The following is a 19,322-nucleotide window of genomic DNA, read 5'->3' on the forward strand; positions in this document are numbered from 1 at the left end:
AAATCTTAATCCTTTCAGTACTTATTAGCTGCTCTATGCAGCACAGTAAGTTCTTTTCTGTTTGAATTTCTTTTCTCTCTGCTGACACCTCTGTCCATGTCAGGAACTGTCCAGAGCAGGAGCAAATCTCCATAGCAAACCTATCCAGCTCTGGACACTTCCTGACATGGACAGAGGTGTCAGCAGAGAGCACTGTGGTCAGACAGGAAAAAAAGAAAAGAAAATAACTTCTTGTGGACCATACAGCAGCTCATAAGTACTGGAAGGGTTAAGATTTTTAAATAGAATTAATTTACAAATCAGTTTAACTTTCTGGCACCAGATGATTTAAAAAAAAAAAAAAATTTCCACCAGAGTACCCATTTAAGTAGGTAAAATTATATATCAGCTATCTGAATACCTGGCTTTGCCCGTTCTATTTTCCTTAACCTTTTGGCAGAGGAAAAGCAAGACTCTTCAGGAGACTAGGAAAATCTGGATGGCACTCATACTGCATGCCACCCAGCTTTCTTAGTCTCCTGAAGCCCCAGCAGTAATAGGCTGCTTGTCCTCACTGCAGCAGTGCTGCCACGCCCTCTCCCTGCCCCCACAATGTCTTCTCTCCCTCCTCCCTCTTTTTGTAGCCCCCAATACAAGTCTTATCATAGATTCTCAATTGGATTCAGGTCTGGGCTTTGACTGGGCTATTGACTGTAGCTCTGGCTGTATGTTTTGGGTCATTAGGGGAGAATTAACCAGTTCCACACAGCAACGAACCAGATTGCTTGCATAATTATTTAAAGGCCTCTGGAAAATATTGGTTGCCATTTTTCATTTGCACAGGTTTTCCGATAAATCTCCCCTATTGTCCTTCTGAAAGATGAACCTCTGACTGCATTAGATTTTCTTCAAGGATTGCCCTATATTCATATTTCCATCAATACAGACCAGCTTGTACCTGCACCTGCTAAAGAAAAGCATCTCCACAGCATGATGCTACACCACCATGTTTCACAGTGTTGAGTTTCCGACACACACAGTATTTTGCACTTGAGGACAATGGTTCAGTATAGATCCCATCTGAGCACCATCTTTCACATGTTTGCTGTGTCTCCGACATGGCTTGTGGCGAACTCAAAACAGTAGCTCACTGCTTTCTTCTTACCACTCTTTCATAAAGGCCAGATTTGTGAAATGCAGAACTAATATTTGTCCTGTAGACAGACTCTCCCACCTCAGTTGTTTGCAGCCTCTCCACAGATACTGGGATTATCCTCCAAAGAAACTTCTCTTTCCTTGTCCCACCACCATTGCACACTTACCATTACTCCCGCTTTCTATGAACACTGATGTAGATCAAATATACATGAAGAATAAACAAATTGACATGTTTGCCCATTTAAGTGATTTATTATTTATGCAAAGGGAAGGGATATGAAATTAAACAGAATACCCAAAAACCAAATAGAAGTTCTCAGAGAAATGACGTTGCCCCTGTAGGTTTGGATATACCATGTGTATTTATACCAATTTGGTCAGATTTTACAATTACGAGTTCCATACATGAACCAATTATATGCCTCTTAGTCATTTATATAGTCTTCTGTGGAGATAATATAATGTTGTTCATAGGCCAAGACCTAGATATCCCTCTTTTTATAACTGTTCATATAAAAAAAAAAGATGTGGCAATTATTTTACATTTTCTTTTATTTTAGTGTCCAATACATTTGTATGGGGAGATGTGAAACCTCTTTGACCACCCAAAATTGCACATAAAGTGGCCTTTTAGGGAGATGGTCTTCTCAAAGAAGATGACCAGAATTCAGAATACATGATGTAACCAAAAATCGGTGACACAAAATTTAGTCTGGACAAGGGGGTGATCTTCTCAAAGAGGAAGGCTTAGAGAGTATTTTCCCTCTACAATGTTCCGGATTGCATAATACCCTTTGGTTTTGGCCCTAAGAGTATAGTTTCTATGTTCACAGTCATATAAATGTCCCAAGCATTCAGTGCTATGAGTATGGGTAAGAAAAAAAATATGTATCAGCAGTCATTCTGCGGAATACACAGTCACCCAAATTAGGCTTCAGTATTTGTAGGTAAGTTTGTATTTTCTGGGCCAAAGACTTTCACATATATATGTTATCATCTCAGAACCTTTAAAGGAATTTCGGTAGGTTCTGCCAGTCTGAAGTTGTTCAAAGGCCCCATGTTCTTTGTAAGGCAGAGAGTTGGGCATACAAGCAATTAATATTCATCCACAAAGCATTCATTGCCCACGTGTTCAGTTGCCTCAAGCTCTACGCTGGAGAGGAAGCGCCTCATACATTTCTTGCAGTTGTAATCCAAAGTAGTAGTGTACACTGTTTTTGTGTGCTTTGGATACACAATTGTGGTGCTCATGAATCTCTGAGGTTTGTTCTTCGGTTCAAAGTGAACTTCAGCTCTGTAGTTGCGCCATGTACAGTTAGGAACACAGATCACAGTCTGACTACATGAAGAGACTCCCAGTCCTATTGGCATGTATATATTGTCAATGAAATGCTTGTCAGAGTCATATTTAACTGAAGAAGTATACCTGGAAACAAGACAGAAAGCTCAGTATTAGTAATGTGTCACTGAAATAAGGCCAGAAGCACTGCACTATCTGTAATAGCAAACAACCATATTTCTATAGTTCACATTTGATACTTCTTAACAGTCTGATTAGTAAACCATACCGCCTTGAATGTAAAAAGGTTATGATTTAGAAAAAAAACCATTTACAAATACCTTATTAGGGAATTCTGAATAAATAGGACCCTTATCTATTATTTTTGGCAGAGAACAGCTACAAAATAATGTTTGTAGTTTGTAGAATTGCAGGACCCGATACTTACATGCATTACATAGGCAGCTCATTGATTTTAATAAGAACTTTATTATGCTTCATTTACCCTGTGGTGGCGAAGCAGGGAAATTGAACACATGCTGCTGCGTTCCTCCTAGAAGAACACTGTAAGTCCTAGCACTGGAACACTACCTGATGAGCCTGACATTGGGGTACCCTCCTAATATAAAGGGATTGTCCAATGCGTCTATATAATGAGTCCCCAGCATATGCTCTGAACATTGCCAGCTCCTGGAGAATTGGTTCTTGAGGTCAGCACTCACATTAGGGCTGGATTATCATTGGAGCTTAAGCTCCCACACTTTTGATTAAACATGGGGGCCCCTGCTGCCTTTCTAAAACTTGACACTCAAGATCAATGAGCATGGCCTGTGAATTGTTTGTGCACAGCCTCAGACCAACACAATAGTCAGCGCAGGAGCATAACTAAAGTAGAAGAATTTAGGACCTGCCAAATCACATGACCACAGGTCCCCAAGACAGTGCGGAACAGCCTTACTGCACAGATGAAGAGCACAGCCAAGCAGTGTGTATGTGTGATGTCTTTGTGTAGCATGTCTACTACTCAGTCACTGTTCTGCTCTAACATCATGTCTTATTCTCCAGTCACTTCCAGATCTACACTCACTATTCTGCTTACATCATGTCTTATACTTTAGTCATCTGCAAAGCTGCACTTACTATTCTGCTGTTTTATCATACTTTTTTACGCAGTCAGCCGTAGACACGCAATTTACTTAAGACTGCCACAATATTCCTACAATAGAGTTCTATTTTGTGAGGCACAAATTATAATAGGTTGTCAATTTCACATATTTAAAAATATTTTCATGGAGGGGGGGGGGGGGGGGAATCATAATGACATGCCCTATGCTGTAGGCAGCCTTAATCTGACCCTGTTCATAGTCCTAAATTGTACAATGCTTCATATAACCTAACAATAGTATACAAACTAATATATTTGATACAAGCATCAAGCAAGATATTTCATCATGGCATCATGCTATGATTAAAGATCTTGCTTGATCTGAAAAGCGTCGGTGTTATGTCCTTTGTATTTCCAATGATCTGTTAATAAAGAGTTCCTGATCTACTGCTCTCTCTACAATGGACATTCCTCTTTGTGTGTCTGCAATCCAGGCCATGGACACTGCTGGCCAGTCCGAGCGCAGGTGCTTAATCCATGAATGGAATTTATCTTATCAATATAGGTGCAAACAACATACACAGTGTACAAACACAGTATATAAATGGACAGTACAGAGATTTTTCTAGTGACCTTTTTAACACCTAGGCCTGTAAACATGAACAGGGGGCATCAGCTACATCTAGAGAAAAGAAGGTTTCACCTTCATCATACAAAGGGACAGGGGCAGTGGCATAGCTACAGAGGTTGCTATGCAATTGTGTCAAGGCCCCTTGCCACCACACTACATGCCTTCCTACTACTTGTTGCCTGTAGCTGCAGCGCTGGGTCACACAGACTCATCAATGCAGTCTTGTGCCGCAATGGCTTGTGCCGCAAGGAGAAGAACTGAAGTGCCGGAGTTGGAAGGTGAGCACCCTAGCCCTGGGGTGTGCTAGGGATTCCTGAAGAGGACGGTGCATCATCACTTGTGCTCTACCCTGGCTCTACCCTGCCTGGAGTTCAATTGCCACCCCCTGCCTTCTGAATGCAGTGGAGTCTCATTACATGTCAGTGGAAAGGAGGAGGGGCAGGGCACTCAAGGTACAGGAAGTGGAAAAGCTTCCTGGCCTTCTTCCTCTAGTGTATGTCACCCCCTGCCCAAGCCTGGCTGATATATATATTTTTTTATTCTAAGGAGGAAGGCTAGAGAGGGGAGGGTACAGTGTATATTGATGGGAGACATGCTAGGGAGTGGAGGGTCAGTGTGGATGGGTGGAGGGGTCATGGTGTGGATGGGAGGGGTATAGGCTGAGATTTGCATAGTGTAGATAAATGGGGGGCTTGCTTAAAGGGGGATTTTTTATTTATTTAACTATGCTACAGGGGCTGTAAAGTTAGTGTAGTTCATAATATAGTGTCTGCACCTGTGTGTGACGGTTTTCTCACAATTCTGTTATTTTAACTCCAATATTTTTTTTTTTAACAGCATACAAAATGACTGTTGTCTCAGATTTTTTCTGAGCATATCCATTACTGCCTGCCAGGTACGTACTAAAATCACCTTATGGTGGATAACCCCTTTAAGACAGGGGAAATGGTATGGATGGATGGGTACATGCTAAGGAGGGGAATGATGTGCATGGATGGGGACAAGCTAAGTGGGGGGGGGGACACTGCCTGAATTGATGGTGGAAATGCTGAGGAGAGAGGGACACAATGAACTATTAAAATGCATACAGGGTGAGATTTTGGTTTTATCGTAATTGGGATGCAAGGGCCCTGGTGCTTCTCTTGCACCAGGGCCAACGAAACTTTAGCTAAGCCTCTGGACAGCGATTCCTTACTGTTTTACCATTTTTACGTTGTGATGGTTGACTCATTAAACACATTCAAGAAGAACCTGGATGTCTTTCTTGAAAAATATAATATTACAAGTTATAGGTACGACATAGGTAGGGTTATAGGTTGTACTTTATGGACTTTATCTTATTTCAACCTTGTCAATTATGTAAGATAACTTACTGGCCCAGATTTTTCAATCTGTCTGGGAAAAAATTTTATGTCACACCGATAGCATCCATTTACAGCTCATTGTTCATTTCTCAAATTGCTCTTAAAATTAAAGAGGGGCTGTGATTGGTTGGTATCTGTCTGATACACATTTCTGTATCAGAAATATCAATAGCTCTAGGCCACTGTGTTTATCTTAGATCATTACATAAGCACTACAGTTCACAATGTGTGTACTTGCATATGCTTATCGCATAATATATTGCTGACAAATGTTAAATGTAAGCTATAAAGATTCAGGAAGACATGTTTATTGGTCATTAGTGCAGTCAAACATGAATTGTGTTTCGTCTTAACTAGTGCTTTCCAAACTGTGAGGCCTCACTGGTAAAGCACACCCAGATATTAGTGAGATGCATCTGGGGTGGCAGTTTAGGAAGAAGTGACTATATACCATACAGGCCCATCTATGGTTGAACCAATCTCTGATTTAGCAATATAACTAAGGCCCCTTTCACACTGCCGTTGTGCCCCATTGGAAAAGATCCGTTAGGCACTTTTATTTTTTGTGCCTCTAACATCAGTTATTCAGACCGGGCACAAAAGGCAACAACCGAAAGATCCCATTTACTATTTTGGGGTCCGTGTAGTGGCATTGTTTTTTGACGGGTGTAGTGGAAGAAAAAGACGTTGCACGATGTACTTTTTCTCCCACTATTCTCTCCGTGTTCCCTGATGTCCGTCGCACTGCCGTGTCACAACGGCAGTGTGAAAGAAGCCTAACTTCTTGTGTGCTTCCATAATAATATACTGGCTTGGGCCAACAAAAGATTCTATCAATTTTTATTTTGACCTGAACCACTGCTGAGGTCCAGATGTCACCATATACTAGTCAGTTGGACCCAGTAGAAAAAAATTGAGAAGCCCTGCTCTTAACAATGATAAGTAGATATGTATAGTACATTCAATAACTATGTGATTCAAGTACAGAGCAGAGCACATAAGAGTACACAGAAAATACCATTTCATGAATATAATACTTTGATTTGATATTCAGGAGGATAAGCAGTGCCAGAAATATGCTCTGAACATCCAGTGCTTATTTTACCATCCGGTATTACAATCATCTGAAAGGTACTTTTAATGTCTTAAAGTGTTAAACGTCCTGTAGCCATTTGCTAACAGCTTTTCTAGGGTGGAAAAGACACTATTATTTTAACACTTAGGCTTCATGTTCCGTCTCTCTGCTTTATATTTATCTATTTAAAGAACTATTTTACAATAAACTGAATTGATTGAAAAGTGATTTAGGACAAGGCTAAAAATAATCCTTTTATTTTCACTTAACACTTCATCAAGGGCCAAATAAGCCCAGATGATTGATAGGAGGAGACACCACAGGTCCTAGTGGGCCATAAAAAAGTCTACGATCAATCCAAGAGGAAGAGTTGCAGAATTATTTCCATACATCCAGATGACCGCCAAAAACTATTGGAACTGCTTGTAGCAGAAGGGGAAAGGTTTACTAGAAACAAGATATCAGTAAAGTCTTATTTAAGTGGGGCCACTGTTCTTGTTATTGAACTGTTATGCCTCAGCAGGAAAAAGAGAAGTATGCCGATTTTAATGGTGTGAAGTATCGTTCCTTGTACGTAATTGCTCTGTCTCTATCAGTATTTCAAGTAAACTTTATCTACAAATGTGCTTAGCCTGGTGGAAAACAAAAAACATATACTTACCTTACAAGCTCCTGCCACCACCACCGTTCTGCCAAAATGGTGTCAGAGCAAGCAATACAACACTCAGACCCTTAAAGGGGTACTCTGTCCCTAGACATCTTATCCCCTATCCAAAGAGTAGGAAATAAGATGTCTGATCGTGGGGCTCCCGCCACGCGATCTCCCTGCTGCACCCGGCGTTCGTTTAGAGTGTCGGGTGCAGCTCCGGAGGCTCGTGACGTCACGGTCACGCCCCCTCAACGTAAGTCTATGGGTGGGGGGGTGTGACGTCACGAGCCTCCGCCCAGCATCACCAGTCATGGCTGTGATGTCATGAGCGGGGCGTGACCGTGACGTTTTGATCCTCTGCCTGGCATCGCCAGTCATCCGGCACGGAGCAAAGTTTGCTTCGTGCACCGGATGTCTAGGGTGCCGCAGCCGAGACTCCAGGTCTCCAGTATCCTTTGTATACGGGATAAGATGTCTAGGGGCAGAGTACTCCTTTAAACACAAGAAGTACTGTGTGATAAGAAGGTAAGTACTGTATAAGTATTTGTATTTTTTTACACTAGGCCGGGCACATTTTTAGATTACATATACTCCTAACAATACCCCTATTAATTAATTTCCCTAAATCCTGTTTTAGTACAAAAGATTGCTGTAAGCACAAGAGAAACAGCATATCGAAATGTCAGAAAATGTCAACTCAGTGAAGTAAATACTGCCACACACCAATAAAAAAGGCTTCCTCCCAGACATGGTGTAGTGCACGGCTAAATATTAACAACACCAGCAGTTTGTCTAACGCCTACATATGCATCCAAAATATTTGCTCACCTGAGATATTCAGTCTGCAAATACCACAGTATAATACTTTACCGGCCCCTGTGTTGTTATAAGACACAAGGTTCTAAATGTGTATGTCTATATACAGACATTAGGCTTCCTGTGTATAAGAAACTGATGTGCTGCCAAAATTCTATCAACTCTGTAATATATTTACGCAGACATGTCACTTTGTATTTTTTACATTAATCATAATCATTCATATTTATTTAAAAAATATCTACAGCATAGTTTTCTATTGTAAATATACATTGGCTGCCATTATTATAAGTACATTACAGCTGGGTAGGCTTTGCAAATACAACAACTGTACTGACCATCTACTTCTCCAATGCACTCCAGGGCAGTTAAAGATATAATATTTGACAGCTTAAAGGGATACATAGGAAAAATTATTCATACTTTGTCCCTTCACATACAGACCAACTGTATTGTAATATACACATATTACCTGTATGAGCTGTTTTCTCTGTTGGGATAGGCTGTGACAGGTATAAGTGAAGAAAAACCTGCCATCCTCTTTCCACTTTGTCTCCTCTGCTGCCCCCCCAAGAGAGACAGAGATCATGTGACACTTTGTACTGGCTTTCAGCTTTCTTGCCTTGTAAACCACATGCCTTTCTGGTGTCATATTGGCAAGCCACGCCCCCTTTCTAACATTCTCAGCAGTGTGGAGTGCTGGGAAATGTAGTTTTAATAGGGTGTGCAGAAGGAAGTAAAAGAGAGAAAATGGAACAGTGGGCAGAGGAGGACGGTGTATCGGAGAGCACTGAATGGTGCCTGAAACACGCCAGGGGAACTATGTAATTACAAATTATGCTATGTGGAGTACTTTTTATTTTATTTTATTTTTTTAGGTCCTCAAATAACTCCTTTACATCTTATTAAAGTGTAGCAGAGTTGGATTAAACTAAGTCTTATAAGTCTTTAACTCTTATACTTTGAGGCTTTCACTACTTAGGGAAAAAGAGGCACCTCCACCAAAACCAACCCTAGAAGCAGTGGCATCTCAAGCCCTTTGCATCTGGGGCCCAAGCATCACTTTCAAAAGCGTCTTCTTCCTCATGATGCAGATACAAGTGCATATATATATATATATATATATATATATATATATAATCACATTGAACACCGCAAATTTATATATTACATATATCAAGTTGGTATGGGTAAGATACATTGGTATGGGTGTGGCATACCTTGTGGAGATTAGGCCCCTCCTTAGTAGGTCTCGCAGGGGGCACCCACATTTATTTTAAGCCACTGCAAAGGGGTGCACCATTACTAACTAACTATTTTTTTGCAGCAGTAGAAAACTTATAGGGGGAAGTCAGATGGGAAGTTTGTCTATAAAGTAGGATGGTTGCTGGTAAAAGGAATAGCCAAAGACATCTGGGCAGCAAACTCTGCCAAGGTAATGTAAAGCCATGGCCAACAAATGCATCTCTACACAGAAATGGTTCGAAAATAATCCTTTTTGTGAGATTGCTATCAGGTTTTTATTTTTTTATTTTTTTTGCTAAAGAGAGCCTCTGCCACCCATAAAAGTTTATTTATGGTTCTTTTATACAGTACATGGGCCTTTAATGGCCTGCTGCTCACATTTGAGAGGGGATGAACCTGCAGATTATTAAGAAGAACAGTCTGTGTGCAAAGGAACCTACAGATATTGGGGGAGATTTATCAAAACCTGTGCAGAGGAAGAGTGGTGCAGTTGCCCATAGCAACCAATCAGATTGCTTCTTTCATTTTCCACAGGCCTCTTTAGAGGCCTGTGGAAAATGAAAGAAGCAATCTGATTGGTTGCTATGGGCAACTGCACCACTCTTCCTCTGCACAGGTTTGGATAAATCTCCCCCATTATCTACTAATACCTGACTGCAGAGGAGACTGTAGTCTGTAGTCAGGATTCACTAAAGGGTTTGTGGAAAACAAATGTCTTCAAATTAACTGATGCCAGAAAGTTATACAGATTTGTAAATCACTTCTATTTAAGAATCTTAATCCTTCCAGTACTTATCAGGTGCTGTATACTCCAGAGAAAGTTGTGTAGTTCTTTTCAGTCTGACCACAGTGCTCTCTGCTGACACCTCTGTTCATGTCAGGAACTGTGCAGAGCAGGAGAGGTTTTCTATGGGGATTTGCTTTTACTCTGGACAGTTCCAGACATGGACAGAGGTGTCAGTAAAGAGCACTGTAGTCAGACTGAAAGAACTTTACAACTTTATCTGTAGTATACAGCAGCTGATAAGTACTGGAAGGATTGAGATTTTAAATAGAAGTCATTTATAAATCTGTTTAACTTTCTGGCACCAGTTGATTTGAAAACATTTGTTTTCCACCGAAGTACCCCATTAACCACATTCTGGGCTAAGAAGGCAAAAAAGGCATATTTTTTATATTATAGCTTTTTAGTTTTGCAACGTGTGTGTAAAAACCCATGCTTTTTAAATTTAGCTAAAATAAATAAATAACCTATAAATTGAAATACATTTCTTTTGGAATAATGTGCAATGGAATGCTACAATCTTACCTTATCTCCTTGGGTGGCAATGGGTCCAACTCCACACCTTCTCCAAATGACAGAGGACAAAGCCGTGGGGTGTAGCTGCTTGACAGGCTCAGGGATGGTGATGTACTCTACAAAAAAACATAAATAGTATTATGCCAAACATTGCAAAAAGTCTTTCAATTCATTAATGTTTTATGCATGTGTTTCTGTATCTCTGGTTGTTTATTTGTACATACTTCTTGTGTGCTAATCTCAAAACCCTAATAAAATGGTTTTTAATTAAAAAAAATTTAATTCGCTTTCAAATCAAATACAAAAATGTTAACTGAGATATAATAAGATTTCTTTCACCTATGCCCCTAATTTATAATATGCTAATTTCTCACATCTTTTTAAGCATGCACCTAGTTCTTCACGCCAGTTTCGAAATGTATTTGTCTTGCACTGTATGATGAATGTGTGCAGTTTCTTTTTTATATATAAATGTTTATTTGAATGATTTTACATTTTTCCTATGAAAAATAGCACACATTTAAACATAAATCAGTTATGAAAAAAGAAAAGGTCATGAGATTCTGAGATCATACAAAGGGTTTCACTCACTAGCGTCAGTTGTGCAGTTTTTCGACGTGTGGTTTGTATGCCACCTATTGAGTGGAATTTTTTTTATTCCATATAATAAATCCCGACACTTAAAGGGGTAGTCCAGTGGTGAAAAACGTATCCCTTATCCTAAGGATAGGGGATAAGTTTGAGATCGCAGGGGGTCCGACCGCTGGGGCCCCCTGCGATCTCTCTGTACGGGGCCCCGGCTCTCCGGTCAGATAGCAGGTGTCGACCTCCGCATGAAGTGGCGGCCGACATGCCCCCTCAATACATCTCTATGGCAGAGCCGGAGATTGCCGAAGGCAGCGCTTCGGCTCTGCCATAGAGTTGTATTGAGGGGGCGTGTCGGCCGCCGCTTCGTGCGGAGGTCGACACGCCCCCTTTTCGCGGGTTGTCGGGGCTCCGTTCAGGAGATCGTAGGGGGCCCCAGTGGTCGGACCCCCCGCGATCTCAAACTTATCCCCTATCCTTAGGATAGGGGATAAGTTGTTCACCACTGGACTACTCCTTTAAGCCATACCCTTTTATACCAAAACCATGCCCATGTGAAGGATGAGGTGCAAAAGAGACAAAAACACAGAAATGTTGCTAGTTTCTGAGCAAAATGAAACTTAGCAACTTTTTTTTTTCTGCCAAAAAACTGGCAATTGCCCTTGAAGGGGTACTCCTGCCCTGAGACATCTTATCCCCTATCCACAGGAGTCCAACCGCTGGGGACACCCGCAATCTTGTATTCGCTACCCACTTGTTTGAGCTGCATGCCGCGGTGCCAGCTCACAAACAGCCGGGTGGCGACCACGGGGCCGCAGTACCGTGACGTCACGATACTTTGGATAGGGGATCAGGGCCGGAGCACCCCTTAAAGATTTACACTGGTCCTATACACAGCATGTAACCATGACAGCTAAGTGGTAATGACAGTAGTTATGACAGTATGACACAGTATGGAGACAACATCACACATATTTATATCTACAGAATGAAAAATGCCTAGGTCTGCTTTTTTTTAGTTAGCATGTATACCAGACTTTTTTTTTATCTTCTTTTAGCCATTCCCCCTGTTTGGTATTCCGATGTGCTCCAAGGCCATTATTAGCCATAATGTTTATCAGTTTGAACATTTTACTTTGCCCACGGCAAGTCTTTTTACTCAAAATACCAGTAATAATGATTATATGACAGACAACATTTTTTTCAGTCATAAAAACAGATAACATCTTTCCCCAGAAAGCAACGTCATAAAGGAGAAAATTCAGTGCACTGTCCAAGGCTTCTAAGCAGCAACTATTGAAAGTAATATATTCTCATGTTAAAAAAAAGTAATATAAATAATTCATAATGGACACAATTGAAGGATTTCCCTTCAAGTTGCAATAGTAAGAAATAACTAGCTAATGATCAAGGGTCGATATCCTTAAAACACTAACATATGTTTCCTAGAAGCTTCATTATTTTTAGGAAGTAACCTAAAATGCAGCAGCGGGAAAACTTAGCAGGGATCTGAAAAGGGATGGTCTCTTTTTCTTCTTTTTCCTTTATATTTTTGGCAAACTGGATCATTTTTTCTAGGGTGACGAGAACTGCATACAGGCCTGGTCAAGCTTACACTGGTATCTCAACAAATTATATTTGATGAAAGTTAAGGCACATTCTACATTAAAGGGGTACTCTGCCCTAGACATCTTATTCCCTATCCAAAGTATAGGGGATAAGATGACTGATCACGGGGGGGTCCCCCTGCTGAGGACCCCTGCATACTCTCCTGCAGCTCACTGAGTCATCCCTGCATGGAGCCCCCTCCCATAGGCTTGCATTGAGGGGGTGGAGCATGACGTCACAAGGGGCGGAGCTGTGACATCACAATACTCCAGCCCCTGTATCATGATTCATCACGCACGGAGCAAATTTTGCTCCGTGCAGTAATGACTCGGGGGGCTGCAGGGGAGATTGCGGGGGAACTAAACCTTTCCCCTATCCTCAGAATAGGGAAAAGTGTCTGAGCGCACGTGGGTGATAGTTTGGGCGATACTGGGGTGATCAGACCTCTGGGGCCGCCACACGAGCTCCTGTATGGAACATGTCCTACTTACTCATTCTCGTTGCGCTCCGGCCCCTGCCATCCTGGACTGCTGTCTCCAGTGATTGGCTGAGTGGGCCGTCATTTCCCACGTACAGTATGGTGGGGGCTGAGGACAGGTAAGTAGGATGGGCCGCATATCGAAGTGGTCATACCCCTCACCCCTGCGATCAGAGTTTTTTTTTCTGCTGCAGATTTCAATGTAAACTAAATGACTGAGCGCAGCTTCTAATCTGCAGTTACAAATCCTGTGCATCAAATCTGCGCAGGATCCTGTACGTGTGAACGTACCCTTACAATGTATTTTTTTATCGTACAATTTCCTTACCTCTAATTTGGTTAAGGATTCCAATTTCCCATGAAACCAAGTCAACACAATTTCAGGAAATACTAGAACTATTCAGAACACTCAAAAGACTTCATTTACACAGCGATCTCTGAGTGTCCACCTATAGACAAACACAATGGGGTTGATTTACTAAGAATGGAGTTTAGTTTTTTTTGTGTGGACTTTTTTCCAGATGTTTTCCAACTGTATTTACAAATTTTTCCCTACCTTTTGCTTTTCCCTACATTTTGCTTTTTTTTTTAAACAGTTCTAAACTGTCAGGTTTTCCAGAGCTGAAATCCACCACATTTTATTTAGAAACCTTAATAAATATGTTTATTTTGTCGGGGACACACCCCTTTCCCCTGGCGGGATTGGCGGGATGGTTGGGTTTAAAGATTTTTTTGGGACGGAAATATTGGCGCACATGACCTAAATTCATGGCCTAAATTCAGCTGCAAAACCTGACAAAAAAAACCATCGAAAACATTAGTAAATAACATTAGTAAATTTACATTAGTAAAAAAAATATATATATATATTTCTCATGACAGAGTGTCACCAAATCACATTGTTGTGGAAAGCTGGTAATCTCATATCATATGTTGAATTTAGAGATTAGTTAAGAAAAAAAACCATTTATATATCAATATATTCAGGGATGGGATCAAGCTGGGTATTATATCTCAGCTGAATTGGGGAGAAGCAATTCCCTGATTTGGCCATACAACTGCTGTATATGGCCCAGTGTGCTGCTTACTAACAAATGCAAAGAAACATGTCCTGAGCTAACTTTGGTCTCTCACTGTACTCTATAACTTGGAGAAATACACGTTAGCCACATGTTAGCTGAAAGTCAGCAGGGAAATATTGAATGCACTGCAATGCAGTCTGGAAGAAGTATGGCATTCTTCCCTTTGTACCTTTTCACTCATACAGATCTCATTTTTTTCAACTTAAAAATACTATGTATAAAAGTGTGTTGCATTTTTTAGTTACATTTTTACCATTGCAAATCATATGATTCAAAGAAGGTATATTTCAACCACATGATCTACGACTCATATAATTTATAATGTGAAAACAACACAATGCAGGTACTAAAAAATAACATTATAATCAAGGCGAAAAAAAGACATAAAACGCATATAACATCCAACACTGGATTTTTGTAGGTGTGTTTTAAAGTTTAAAAATAAAAAATGATAATGTGTGTTTGTGTGTAGAATCCCTAAAGTGGCTGAAAAGATGGCACTTCAGCAGTCATATACTGTAATGAAAGTCCAAACACATAAATCTGTAGGGTACAGTACTGACTCTATGCCATTACATTATAAAGTAAAATGGTATCGAAATATGGCTCAAGAAACATACCCCACTGTCAGAGAAGCAGCTGTGAACTTCAGATTCATCAGAAATAACATTCATCGTCACCTCAAGTTCAGCCAGAACCCTGACAACTCCTGAGACTTAGTAAAGTACACTCCTTTCTACACCAGTCACACTCTCTGTTTTATACCTCTGAAGTGAACAAAGATTAGATAAGTATGTGCACTCACCCAGGAAGTCAGGGCTACACCTGCAAGCTTTGTAAAGGAAAGCAATGCTACACCTCTGATAAGGTACAATGAAAATACCCGCAAGCTATAAATAACACGTAACTTTGGGTCCACAATGTATTGACTAGTACTAACAACCAATCAGTAGTGTCACTAAGGGGGGGCCATGCCCCCACATCATGCTGTCCCCCCCGATCCCCACCCCCCACCCGTCCATGTCCCCCCAATTAAAAATTGTTCTTTTGTAAGGGATCAATATAGAAGAAAAAAAAGTGTATGGTTCCATTAAGGCCATGTTCAGACGGTAGTATCTCCGCAATTCTGGACAATTTTCCTTCCGCAATGGTTGCTGAATGAAATTGCAGATTTGCAGAATTCTGCCGAAATTGAAGCAGTATTTTGGAAGAATTTCAGAGGAATTCTATGTTCTCAAAACGCCCCTCAAAGTGCCCCTAGCCATGTCCCCTTACAGTGTCCCCAGACATGTCCCTTCACATTGCCCCCAGCCATTGCCCTCTCACATACATTGCCCCCAGTCATTGCCCTCTCACATACATTGCCCCCAGTCATTGCCCCCTCACATACATTGCCTATTCACATACATTGTCACTAGCCATTGCCCCCAGCCATTGCCCCCAGAGATGCCCCCCTCAAATACATAGCCCCCTAACATTGTCTCCAGAGATTGCCCGTTAAATTATCTTCACCCAAGAAACTGACCCCTCACATACATTGCCTTCAGCCATTTCCTCCTCACATATATTGCCCCCAGATATTGCCCTCTCACATACATTGGTCCAAGCCATTGGCCTGGGGACCCCGGATCTTTGCTGGAGACTGCTGGATCCTGGCTCAGGTAGGGAAGCGACGGTGGGGGGGGGGGGAATTGAAAGTGAAACTAAAGTGATCTTTACTGTGGCAACCAATAGGAAGGCCAAACTGCAACTCCCAGCATGCCCAGATAGCCAAAGGCTGTCTGGGCATGCTGGGAGTTGTAGTTTTGCAACATCTGGAGCGTCACAGTTTGGAGACCACTGTTACAGTGGTCAAATGTTAGCCCTCCAGATGTTGCCAAACTACAACTCTCAGCACTGCCCAGACATGCTGGGAGTTGTAGTTCTGTAACATCTGTCCCTTCAGATTTAGCAATTTTCATGACATTTTTGAAAATTGCTGCTCTACTTTGAGGCCCTCTAATTTTTTCAAAAAGCAAAAATATGTCCATTAAATGATGCCAACATAAAATAGACATATTGAATTTGTGAATAAAAATAAAATTTATTGGGATTATCCATTTTCCTTACAAGTAGAGAGCTTCAAAGTTAGAAAAATGCTAAATTTTCATGAAATTTTGGGATTTTTCACCAAAAAAGTATACAAGTAACGCCGAAATTTTACCACCAAAATAAAGTAGAGAAAACAATCTCAGAATCAGAATATTCGGTTAAAGCATTTTCGCGTTATTAATTCGTAAAGCGACGGTGGTCAGAATTGCGAAAAAGGGCTGCGTCCTTAAGGGGTTAAAAAAAAACACTCGGAGTGATGATATCTTTTGTCGGGTTGCGCGACCAAATTTGTGTTGCATGGGCTATGCGACATTAATTTGGTCGCACAACCCGACAAAAAGAGTCGGGTTGACATTAGTAAATCAGGGCTTGTGTGTCTTACAGGTGCACACAATGTTTAAAGTGGCGCTCGTTCAGGGCATCCAGGATGCAAGGCCTCTTTTTAACTTACAACACAGTCTGGGCACCTTACTAAAAAAACAATGGCTGGACAATACAATTATTGCCATTTTTATAGTCTCATAGCACAGCACAGCAAAACCTGTGCTGAGGAAAAGTTGACCAGTTACCCATAGCAACCAATCAAATTTCTTCTTTTACTTCAAAATGGCCTCTGAAAAATAAAAGAAGCGATCCGATTGGTTGCTATGGACACCTGGTCAACTTTTCCTCAGCACAGGTCTTGATAAATCTACCGCATAGTCTTCATGTGAGTGTGTAGAAACAGCGTGGCACTGTAAGGATGGTGTTTGCAGATGATTTTGGCCTAGATCCCCGTCTAAACACCTCCATCAACTATAGTCACATCCTCAGGATGTAGAGACAGATGAAGCGTATATAGTCACAGATCCTGATGGAAAAGTGGATGGGTTAAATAGGTGTTTACATTCATGTTCAATTCAAATGTAGAGGTAGTAAAATCTTCAAAATCTTTTAGCCAAAGCAAAAGTCAATAGTTCGTACCCCACAAAATCTGTAATATGGTGCAAGAGAGGTGCTGGTAATTAGGAAGGGGACCATGAGGCTTTGGATGATTAGGGCCCCAAAAGCCACATGGATAATTAGACTATGTAATCATCTGAGCTGCTTCCTTCTCAGAGACAGTCGTTCTTCACAGCGTCTATTGGGGGCAGGTGCCTTCTCAATGACTGTATGATGTCACTGACACAGATCTGCCAGCTGTGGGTGGGCATAAATTATGATGCAAGTCTCCGAATTATGAACAGATACCTGGCACCTCTTCTGCGCCACACCAGCCGTCCTTCCACCCTCCAAAATGAATGCAGCGCGAGGGTGTTTTCTGAAAGTGTTCTCTGCCAATCATGCCAGAAGTCAGCGCCAATTTGTATATGTAGCATTTTATCATTGACACTTGTATAGAACTAGCTTTGCCCCAATTTGTCTGCATTGGACGATCATTACATTTTCCTTCATCCTTGCATTATGTATTTGTTTTTACTAAAAGCATTCTTAATAAAGATTTGTATGTTTATATTGAAGGTGTTGTCTGAACTCCGATTTTTTTCAGCATGGTTACAATAAATGACCGATTTATTTCTGCTACATGTAAATGAGGTTTTGCATTATGTCATTGTACTGTACTTTGGGGACAATTTTGGGTTCAAAATCCTCAATAAATACAGAAGAGGCTCTTGGTTATAGTGGATTCAGCCGTAACTGCTGTACTTAAATGTTTCTGGGAAAACTATATATTAGGAGGAGGTGATTTATCAATAGACAGATTTGCAATAGGCAAGTGTGATGTCACATCAATGACATCATTGTGTTCAGAGCCACCTTTAAAAATGATATGTTATTAATTATAATAATATTGTTATTAATATTATTTTATCATTATTTTATTATTTCATAATAATGATATATATTATTTTTATTATTATTAGTAGTAGAAGTAGTAGTATTGCTATTTTATTAATAGAAATAGTACTGTATTATTAAAAAATAACTAATAGTAATAATAAGGTCTATCTTATAATGGATGAAAATTTCACACTGGCTATAAGTTCATAATGTAATGTATGGATTGTAAATGTCAGAATTCAGATGGAGGGAAAATAGTAATAATAACTATAGTCCTAATTATAATTACTATTATCTTCTTAATATATTTTACCAAGTTTCTCTGCTTGAAAATCATTGGGGGGGACTATATAGTGGTTCAGGCAAAGGTGCAAAACATTTTCTAGTCTGTAAAATGAGATAATTTCATCTCAGTTTCAGTATTTTCTTTTACAGTGACACAGGAATACTGGGGTATACAGTGGTTGTCTACTTGGTGATGACCATCCTAGGTAAGTGAATGCCTAAAGGGAGGTAGGATGATCTAGAGATCAGTGGCTTGGGTGCTCAGTGATGACGATAAATCTCTGATCATTATTTAGTGCTGACCGGCGTCCATCATTGGCGATTACAACCATCACTGGATCTTGGAGGGTCTTACAAGTGTCAGTAGGAATCATCTATGGAAACCTGTGGCTGATAACATGTATTGTCTATTTTAGGAGTTGGTGTCGCTCACATCGAGTATAAATTCATGGTAATTCGCTATGCGTTATATAATCTGCCAGAGGATCCTTTATACTATTCCATAGATCATCTGCATTGGAACAGCAATAAATGCAGTATATTCTGTAAGTTATTGGGTTGTATATACTGTGTATTTCTGCCCCTGTATCACTTCTCTACACCCTTAGCTCCTAAGGGACTGCATTCTACAATTTCCATGACGCCCTCATTGATAACATTTATATTTCTGTTTATGTTTGAGGTGAAATCCAATCCACTGCCCCACAGGATCGGCACAGGATCGGCTCTCTTCTGTGCTGCAGTTTATAACCTTTGCCAAACTTATATATA

At 40.6% G+C, this 19,322-nt stretch overlaps 2 protein-coding genes across 5 annotated transcripts in view; one reads left to right on the top strand and one right to left on the bottom strand.

Annotated features, from left to right (window-relative positions):
• Nucleotides 1–19,322, top strand: part of LOC130355960 (uncharacterized) — a 51,278-nt gene that overhangs the window by 1,269 nt on the left and 30,687 nt on the right. For 3 of the 4 annotated variants that reach the window (XM_056556896.1, XM_056556895.1, XM_056556897.1), the window contains exons 2-5: nt 4,990–5,047; nt 6,571–6,647; nt 18,702–18,757; nt 18,968–19,096. In XM_056556896.1, coding sequence (XP_056412871.1) covers nt 4,990–5,047; nt 6,571–6,647; nt 18,702–18,757; nt 18,968–19,096 — 320 coding nt within the window. The remainder of the gene's footprint in view (nt 1–4,989; nt 5,048–6,570; nt 6,648–18,701; nt 18,758–18,967; nt 19,097–19,322) is intronic. The other variant, XM_056556898.1, reaches the window with a different exon arrangement.
• The window catches only part of RFLNB (refilin B), a 31,756-nt gene continuing 13,260 nt past the window's right edge, over nt 827–19,322 (bottom strand). Inside the window, exons 2-3 of the mRNA XM_056556899.1 lie at nt 10,611–10,717; nt 827–2,563 (exon numbers count right to left, since the gene is read on the bottom strand). Coding sequence (XP_056412874.1) covers nt 2,233–2,563; nt 10,611–10,717 — 438 coding nt within the window. The 3' untranslated portion in view covers nt 827–2,232. The remainder of the gene's footprint in view (nt 2,564–10,610; nt 10,718–19,322) is intronic.

The sequence above is a fragment of the Hyla sarda genome, chromosome 2 (genome assembly GCF_029499605.1).
Source record: "Hyla sarda isolate aHylSar1 chromosome 2, aHylSar1.hap1, whole genome shotgun sequence".
NCBI lineage: Eukaryota > Metazoa > Chordata > Amphibia > Anura > Hylidae > Hyla > Hyla sarda.